The 9,730-nt window shown below is 39.6% G+C and overlaps 2 protein-coding genes across 2 annotated transcripts in view; one reads left to right on the top strand and one right to left on the bottom strand.

The window, feature by feature from the left end:
- LOC118343414 (mucin-5AC-like) overlaps positions 1-461 on the top strand; it is a 25,870-nt gene extending 25,409 nt beyond the window's left edge. The window contains exon 29 of the mRNA XM_035682216.1: positions 5-461. Within this exon, the coding sequence (XP_035538109.1) occupies positions 5-461 (457 nt within the window). The remainder of the gene's footprint in view (positions 1-4) is intronic.
- A 6,130-nt stretch (positions 462-6,591) lies between these two features.
- Positions 6,592-9,724, bottom strand: LOC118343413 (intestinal mucin-like protein). Its single transcript, XM_035682215.1, has 9 exons — positions 9,393-9,724; positions 9,238-9,307; positions 8,818-8,939; positions 8,697-8,728; positions 8,438-8,606; positions 8,084-8,179; positions 7,442-7,482; positions 6,663-6,788; positions 6,592-6,606 (listed from the first exon to the last, which is right to left on the bottom strand). The coding sequence occupies exons 2-9, from the start codon at positions 9,276-9,278 to the stop codon at positions 6,592-6,594; spliced, it is 642 nt and encodes a 213-aa protein (XP_035538108.1). The 5' UTR covers positions 9,279-9,307; positions 9,393-9,724.
- Between the last annotated feature and the right edge of the window lie 6 nt (positions 9,725-9,730).

Raw genomic sequence — 9,730 nt, 5'->3', positions numbered from 1 at the left:
ACAGCACATCAATGCGGGAAGACCATCCAGGGAAGCAACAACAGGCGGGCCATCGAGGAGTGACGCGGACCGCAGTACCGTCATGGAATAAAACCCCAGGCGCCCATCAGAGCGTGACGACTCGAGAAAACAGCCGTCCATCCAGGAGCGGGAAAACCATCAGGGGCAACCAGTCGCAGTCAGGAGCGAGGAAAACCAAGAACAACAGGACCAGCGCCATCGGAGGAGCGGAAGCATCCAGAACAACAACAGCCCGCCATCTAGGTGACTGGGCACCAACCTATCGAGGAGACAACAACATTGTGGATGCTTGTCCAACCGTGCCGATGCCAGTGAGCCGTGCGGGTATTGGTGCGCCCCAAAATGATGTGTTACCAAGTCCTGACAGGTTGTGGGGTCGTGCAATGAGGGGGGGGTGGGCCATAGCTGTGCAGACAGCATACTGCACCGAGAAGAAGTGATGGTTAGGTGGACTTCGAGTGAGAAACAGCTCTCAGCATAATGCAGCTTCAGGTACCGAACTAGTTGACCGTGAGCTAAACCAGCGGTACGGCGACCAGTTTCAATAGAACTGAATATTAAAAGCATCAAAAGTATGACAGAGCTTCTATTGGGACTGCTTAGTTCTCCAGTCGTAGCTAATAAAGTGGTCCTTCGAGTATGTAAGCGCTGTATTGTGGTCATTAGTATGTAGTTTCTTTATTGCCATTTAAAAAAAAACAAACGGGCGGCCTGGGCTGCGTTGCCAGATACTAAGCTGAAAGTGTATCTCTTACATAGGCTGAGAGCATACCATCCCGAGTACCGTTTATCTTTTGCTGTTATGTTAATGAATAGTGGTGTAAATCACTGTCACTAAAAGTGTGAGTAAATAGCGAGGTGTACCTGAAAATACTGCGGGATGAATCGAAAACGGCGCCTGGTATCACATCTTGAAGATGTTCAGTAAGGTATGACAGTTGAGTTGTATTGATGGAATGAAAAGTTATCACAAGAAAGGAGTGCAATGCAATGTGCACGCACACTGCAGCGTTTCGTTGGATCATTTCTCACACCTCGTCTCTGTTCTGCGAGGGTTTATGATATTATATTGTATTGTATTGTCTTGTTTTTAATTTTTTAGTTTTTTTTTTTTTTTATTGTTTTTTTTCTTTTGTTTTTGGTGGGGTTCAGGGTCTCTCTCTTCTCTCCTTCTTTTCCCTCCCCCCCCCTGACAAATTTGTTATTTTTTTTTTGTTGTTATGTGTTGGGAGGCAGGCTGGACGAACACAACGCATGCATCATGGATGGTGGAGTACGTGCTTCTCTCGCACTTTTAATAGCAAGGCATATGACGAAAGTTAGTTGATAGTTGGGAGCAAGACAGGCTTATTTACAATTGTAGGGATTTAAAGCAGATGCCATTATAGTATATAAAAGAGCTAAAATATCTAGAGTGCATCGTCATCACAGATTAAGATCAAGGTTCGTATGTATATGCCAGTTATTATCTCTCTCAGTTATTAAAACAGTGCTGGATCCTCCTACCAGTTTGATCTGATTGTTCGATATATCGTAATGAGATGGACAGAATTTAACAATAAGCATAAATGGTTAATCAAGGGGTAGCAGGCACCCTGTAATAGACACTGGGAACTAACAACTTTATATTATCAAAAAGTATTGCAGTAATAGTAGCTGTCTAGACATCACAAGCTTTCTATCACAGAAATCTCAAACAGCATAACGCGTCGACAATGGTTATGCAGAAATAGCCTCTGGCTATATCATCAAAAGTAGCTGCATATGAAGAGACCAGCATAATACCTACACCCTAAATAGAATGATATGCGGTTATACGTCGTTTTTCCAAGGGGCATGAATCCTGATGCAGTATATTCCGAGCAGTCTGTATCTATGATTCTCACAACCTGCGATCACTTGCACGCATCTATAGCAACTCTTATCACAAGTTCTGGGGTTTGATTATATTCCACTAGAATTCAAGAGAATCCAAAGGGAGTACAGAGAAAAATGACACAATGAAAATACGCTTTAGCGTTTTGGCGTGACACAACAATGCAATGCCAGCTACCCTTAATTGGGAAGTCAAACGGTTTCACACAACGCTCCCACTCCCAAGCCCAGTTAGCATGTCAATAAGTGGTGATACCTAAATGCTACACACTTAGGCTCAAATTTGTGAATTATAAACAGAGGGGATTATATCGCGCATTCATACGCGTTTTTTACCTAAGTGAAGGTAAACGTCTGACATAACATACTCACTTTTAAGTAATAGCGACAAGAAAACTTTCTCAAAGCGGATGACAGAACGATGGCTAGATTGATACTGTATATAATAGTACAAAGGAGAAAACGTCTGGAAGTAACTTGGGCATTTTTGTCCATGTATTGCAACGTAGCTGTAGTTGAAATGTATGCCTCGCACACTGTATTTACAATAAGTAGCTATCGGAAAACTAATACATCAAGCAACAGAAGTCAGCCCCAGCCCGGTCGAGCTCTGTCTTAACTTAAACCTCCAAATCAATCATGGCAATAATAAGAAAAGTATAAAAATACCCAATAATAGCAAGTTTATAGAATCCATACAGGCCTCATACATCCTCAAAGAGCGACACTCCATCATATCAGGCTACACACTATAGGTGAACGAACCCATAAATGCAGTCAATCTGTTCAGAACAGATCTGAGCACACAATACACTCTCAAATAGATGCCTTTCAATAGGCCACAGGACACGCACGCATCTACAGGTTTTGACGATCAATTATCAGGTATACGACGGCTCCGGTCATATGAGCCACTTAACCAGACCACAGAGCCGAAACCAATAATAAGTCGCAATTAACAGAAGTGACAACGTTGTTTTGTACATCATACTGATATTGGCTATGTCTGAGAGCTGTATTATCAAATGATGTCCACTCATGCACTATTACTACTATATTCGAGTACGCCAGAAGATAATTAAGTAGATTGCTCAGGAAATACTAAATCGCGGTGCTTGCGAGACGCTGAACTGAATAGTATCTCAGGGAGGTAACAGATCAATACTCCGTTTTCGGCGCGCGCCACCCACCATATACTACTGCACTAGCATATGGCACCCGGTTGGAAAGACATCGCCCCAAATGTAGTTCCGTTCTCTGAATGTGTATATCCGCTGCCTGACTGGCGCAGTTGTAAGTTTCTTGACTGGTCGTTCCCGCTCCTAGACTGCGCTGTTGTTGTTCTTATGATTGGTTTGTTCACGACTTACAGATTGTATCAAACAAAATAATAAAAATATCTGAAACAAACATAAATGTCTCGCAAACTTAGAGCTCCAGCTGTAAATAAACATCTCAGTCCGGTACTAGCTCGATCAATGAAATACTACGCTAAAAAGAAATACTTCAATAAGCCGTATGTCGAAAACCTTAAAACACGATAAACCTCAACAGACCACTTACTGATAGGCCACATGTTAGTTATTTGACACGATCGTAATTTCACGCCGCACATGATGCGCTATAGTATGTTCACTAGCATCGGTCCTGTCTCAGCTCTGATGCGCTGTTGATCTGATCAATAGTAAGAATGTATGTCTTCCACTGACCTGATGGCGGCTGTTGTTTCTTCCTTAGATTAGTTCAGCTCGCTCCTGATGGCGCTGTATCGTTTGTTCATGCCATAGCGTTGGTCCGCTAGTCCGAAGGATGCTGCAGATTCTTATATCGATTAATTTGTCTAATTATATTTACTAGAATGGTGGTTCTGATTTGTTATATAATGAATGAGTAAATAGCTATTCTCTTGCGGGCAATTATACATGAGAGACGTAAGACGTACAAGACAGACATTCGATCAATTGTTGTGACTCGTCATACTATATGATTGCGGTAAGAGATGATCTTTTATAAGTGTATTGTCTTATAGTTCAAATCTATCGTACATCATATAAATTCAAACCAAGATCAGAAGGCAGTCGAGTGTGAGTCAACTCATGAGTAGATAGAAGGTGAAGATCATGATCTATCACTCATATGGAAATGATGCCTCGACGCCTGTATAGTGTTAGTTCTGAGCTCCTCCAAGAATCAGCAGGCGAGGCACCTCAAAGAGTATGAGTGATAAGTAGTTATAGTGCTAAGCAAAATATTCAATGTATAAACTGGACGTTGTATAGCGATAAAGGAGCTAGAGTGCACGCGTCTACATTTTTTTTCAACATTTACTTCTTATTGTGTCCACCAGAGTCAAACAATAGTAATACATACTGACACTAATAATCCATTAGGATATTCATTAAATGTAATCTCCGACAAGTCAAGTGTGGGATCTCCTGATAGCCTCTACAATAGACTGATCAGTATCTGCGGATATGAGATCCATGAGGAGTAAGTTAACACACCATATGCTAGATCATATACGAACTGAACAATCAGGCCCGATAGAGATTATAATGCACTTAAATCATCAGACCGAAAGATGTACTTAATGGAAGTTGGTACCTCTGCTGTCCATGTCGTAGATTGCTGTTATTCAGTGAAGAATTAGCAGAATGCCCTCACCTGTGAGTTGATAATACTGAGAATATTTACACGTCTTTTCTATAGTTTAGTACAGGTAATAATCTCTGTAATAAGCATCGTACATCGGGAATCTGTTTCCTGATTAATTGTTATATCTCCTATTGTATACTCCGTATTATAACTTTGTATTATAGAGTTACTTTTCTGATGTTATGTATATTGAGTACCTCGTTGTTTCCTATATTTTCCTCCCCTATACTATTCATGTTTGTTTATAAATTTTAGATTTTATTAATTATCTTATTATATGATTAATCTATCTAATAGATGATATAAAACGTACAACAATATATGAATGTGTATTATAACTACTATATATTTATATTAGTAAATTTATGATGATATAGCTTTTAATTTAGAACTCTTCTATTTTATTATCAGAGCTCACACCATAGTGATAAACATATATGATGATAGAAGGTATTTTTAGTATCTGTGACGAAAGAAGCATATTTCTCAATATTATATTGTTCTATTGATCGTAAAATAATGATCATTTATAATAGATGAAACGGAATTTTTCGATTTTAATTTAACGAATATTATCCCTCATGTTTATATAATAATAACTGGATATGATAACTCAACATTATAATATCTGATTTATATGTTATAATATTTCACAGATTCTTCCTATAATAAATGATGTATACCATATATATTTATTATATATCTATTTTCATACTATAATTACTAGTTAATTGATCAAACTACCCTACTGCACTCAATATACCCTATTTAATCTTTCTTTATCTCACCCTTGGAAATTCGTGCGTCCATGCATTAATCTCCCACCAAAGACTTTCAAAGAACCCATAACAGTCCCCAGCATTTCTTGTTGTTTAAATCAAACTTACATGTGAACGGAAAACCTAGTTTCAGCCACATAGCCTAACAAACTCATAAAATGACCGCAACATTTACAGTAACAGAGATATTATATTTGAACTCTAACCATGGAATGATCTATCGATAATCCTATCTAACGAGTAATACCTTATGCTAACTTTCTTTGTTTATTATTCAGCAGAATTAAAGAAGTTTCTTTCAATTTCACATTACTTGTCACAGTAAGATTAAAAGTATCGAGCTACCAAAAATAAAACACACATGTCACGTAGCCAATTGTGACAAATCACAACATCCAAATGAGATGCAACATGATATAGAGTGACGATAGAACGGTAACGTTCAAAGTGACAACACTCACTGGTGCATACACGAGACATACGGAGTACCAAGAAGCCATGATCATTGAATTACCCAGCACTCTCGTCCCTCCGCCCGAGAAACCAATAGCAAAATTACACGAATGTTAACAGAAGAGTAGAAGTAATATGCGAAATCTTAGAAATATGGTAGAAAAAACATACAACCAGCAGGAATAGTCCATCAGGCCAGAATACACAGAAGCAACACACAGGAACCAGACCCTGCCTTAAAACGAATCGAACGATAAAAAATAACCCAGCCCATAAACGCTATATAAACTGACGGTAAGACACTAAGACAGCGAGAGACAAACACCCACACAAAATCCAACGGACATCCACAAGTACAGTGCAAGACACCTACCCACAGGGACTCAACAACATACCTGTAAGAAATCCACAGAGCATCCATGTGAACACACTATAACTGTCCAACACGCAGGTTAACCACCGGCATCAGCGGTAAGTCAGCAAGAACAAACACCCTAACAGCCGCCTGGCGCCAGAAGCACCAATAAAAAGCCAAAGATCCAACAGATCCATTTTGCCATATCCCTAATCCCTTCCCATGCTATCCTCTTCCGTCACATCGAGTTCTATAAGCCACTTATAAAAATGGTAAACCGTGCTACAAGTACGTGTGTGAGACTTATCGAATTCAGCACCTATCTATAAAGCAGTTATGAATAACTCAATGAATCGCAGAATAGTGACTGTAACTGATACAGATAAGAATGAAAGTAACATTCTACTGCGAGGAAAAACTTTCGTCCTAAGAACATGGTAATTAAAAACGTGTCTACAGCGTGTCGACCTTGCACACCAAATCAGGAGAGTTTCGTCACTCACTGACAAATTCCAATATCATACCCGTATAAATGTTGTTCCTGATGGTTGTCCCGCACCGAAGAGTGCTGCTGTTGTTCTTAATGATATTTCTGGTTTTTCTAATGGTGGTTCTGATGTTGTTTGTGATGTTGGTATCTTGGCACCAATCTGTAGAAAACACATCGATCAATGTTTTACTCTCATACATCAATTCTAAGGAAACTTTTTAGTTCTGGTCTGTTTCATCTTCACACTGGCTTGGTGCAAACAAACCAAGAGATGTAAGCATGAAGTCATATTGACTAACAGGTAGCTCATTCCATTGCACGTTTTGGTGACTAGTGCTGCACCTTATGTGTTTATTTCTGTTTTCACAAAGAGCTGAAAAGAACGAGGTGACTAAGTACTATTCAAGACAACAACTGGACGTTGTTGCATAAAGAAGAACTCCTTTTTACCATAGTAACCATAGTAATCTTGCATAATTAGACCATTCATATCATTAATTTTCCCCCACATTAGTTCTGGAATCCTGAACCATTTCTGTTCAGGATTCTTTGTAATAAGTTAGTGTGAATACGAAAGGGAACAATTATCAAGAGCGAATGACAAGAGTGACCTCGGTGTAGATTTCTGTTTTCAGTGGAAAATAACACATTCCCACTGTGATTCAAACCTATAAAACTTCTTCATGTTGTTTGCTGGTTAAGCTTCAGAACTTTGTAATTCAACCTGCTTTTCCTGAAAACGTCTAAATTTCCTCCCTGTTGTATCCGAACCTTGACAAGATGTATTGATGTCTGTTTGGACTGCGTGCTTACCTCATACTCTTTCATGTCATAGACACATACATCCTTATGAACTGCAAAGAAGAAAAAGGAGACACGAGTTAAATTAACATTGACACTAGTTTATTAGATTAGTAATGTACGTGTGTAGAAACTAGGATAATCTATTTCTACAGGGCACAGAAATAAATGGATAGAGATTTTTGACGGGAGAAAAGCATTTTCTTCAAAACTGCTTTGAAAGGCCCTTAATGTGAGGATTGATTATTTCAGATTTAACTAACTAATAAACTGTGAACAAATATTAACATGTATGAATCACAGTTCTTCCTTTATTTACTAATATTTTGAGCTTTTTTTTCTCAAAACTAGTATTACACTACTAGTTATATTATTTTCCTGCTACACACCACACAATTGGAAATTGCATATTTTCTCCCCAAAGTTCAGACCCAAAATCCAGTTTTGTTTGTTAAATCAAAGTAATGGAAATATTTCCAGCCACATATAACACCTTAATGAGAATGTACAGTACGGTTTTACTCATGGCTGCTTGCAGCTATACAACAGTAATACCTGATGCTAATTTCTGTTTATTTATTCAGCAAATAAAGTTCTGCATCACATACTGTGCACCAGAAGATAATCCTATGTTGATAGACTAGAGTCACATACCACACGTGTAGGACTGGCAGCAGATGCCGTAGGTGATGTTGCGTTCGTAGCCCACCGGGCAGGTCTTAAGAGGGGGACACAGGCTTACATTGCATTCTGTTGGGGACAAATGGGTGGGATGATTAGCAGTATGTGAAGGTGGAGAAAGCTAATAATTCACCACAAGTTAGCAGGAGACTCTGCTGAGAGCCAGGCTCTCTTAACATCACCTGCATTAACCTGTGTTTTGCTTGATAGAAAGACTATAGATCTCCAGATGCAGGTCACATGTTAATATCAGGTGGACAGGAGTTCTACACCAGTGCCATGATTGAATTGAGAGTGACTTGAGTGTTTTGTGACATTACAACTGACCACATGACGATGTTGTGCAGCAGCTGTCTGTCTTGTTGACCAGCTGCTGGCCAGACTCGCTGCAGTTGGGGCTCTGTACCGGTGGGCACACAGCAGGCTCACACCGGATGCTCATGGAATCCTTGTCACACAAGCACTTGTCGCAGCCACTCGTCCATGTGTCACCAGGCTGGTCAGGACAAAGGAACCAGTTCAGACACATAGCTCATGCTTTGCTTGTGTACAGTAGATGAATATACGTGTAAGACAGAGTTCTCACCTGTTTGGGTTTCCCATCGGGTCCGACACAATCTGGAATTCAAACAGAAACAAGTGTTGTGTTGTGAAACAAATATTCCATGTCCCAGTCAAATCAAGTTTCCTAGAGGATCTCCTCTTACCACAAGAGGTGACACACGTGTCATAGACGGTGTTGAATAAGGTGGTGCCATGAGGACAGAAGCAACCCTCCTTAGTCTTGTCAGTGGATGCAATGCTATCAGCCTGGAACTTCTTGTTGTATCTGTTGTCAGAAATGGAATTACTGGTTATTACAGTAGTGTGAAGACCCAAATATAGTAATAGCCTTTCATTGTACAGTATATCTTTGGGGTTGTCGTCATGTCTCTCTGATAGTTTTACATTCAATTATCACATATCAAAAAATACATTGAATGGTTTTTAAGATATTCTTCTCACACACTATCAAGCAACAAAACTAAACCCTAACCCTCCACTAGGGACATTTAACTCAATGCTTCAGTGGCAGCAGAAATGTGAGTATATGTATCAGGTAAGTAAATGTTATGTTCATACTTTACCTGTCATTGCATGTCGGCTCTACAGAGGGGCCACAGGCCATGTACACTTTGTTGCTTGGACAATTGTGCTCTGTAAGATGGAGATATGTTTATATATGCACATTTTCCAGAACTCAACAAATACATTATTGTACACTATAGACTATGTATCTCACCACATTTCCCATTGGTGGAATTCCTCCAGTCAATACAGACTCCTGCGTTAGAGCACTCGGTGGCGTAGGCTTCCAGGCTGGAGCAGGTGTTATTGCCGCCGTTGCAAATGTTGTACGTACAGGATTTCACAAATGGTCCCGGAGGTATGACTGAGTGGCACGGGACAAATACACTAGAGGGGACATACAACCCAGGACGGTTTGTCAGGAAAAGTGATCAGAAGGCTTTGCACACACCATGTGACCAGAAAAATATAAACATCGTCAAAGTAAACAACCCTAACTAAGTGACGTATTTTATGGATATTTCACGTTGTATAACAGTGATTATCTGGTTA

This window comes from Morone saxatilis, unplaced genomic scaffold (genome assembly GCF_004916995.1).
Source record: "Morone saxatilis isolate NCDOM2014 unplaced genomic scaffold, NCSU_SB_2.0 Contig11, whole genome shotgun sequence".
Classification (NCBI taxonomy): Eukaryota; Metazoa; Chordata; class Actinopteri; family Moronidae; genus Morone; species Morone saxatilis.
The sequence above is the reverse complement of the archived record's forward strand: the minus strand, read 5'-3'. Positions and strand labels throughout refer to the sequence as shown.

Excerpts from the sequence above, each read along its gene's own strand:
- LOC118343413 (XM_035682215.1), bottom strand. The coding sequence starts at position 9,278 with ATGGCCTGTGGCCCCTCTGTAGAGCCGACATGCAATGACAG. Across the intron at positions 8,940-9,237 it reads GAGCCGACATGCAATGACAG|ATACAACAAGAAGTTCCAGG; the intron begins GTAAAGTATGAA and ends TTCTGACAACAG. Across the intron at positions 8,607-8,696 it reads CCGATGGGAAACCCAAACAG|CCTGGTGACACATGGACGAG; the intron begins GTGAGAACTCTG and ends TGTCCTGACCAG.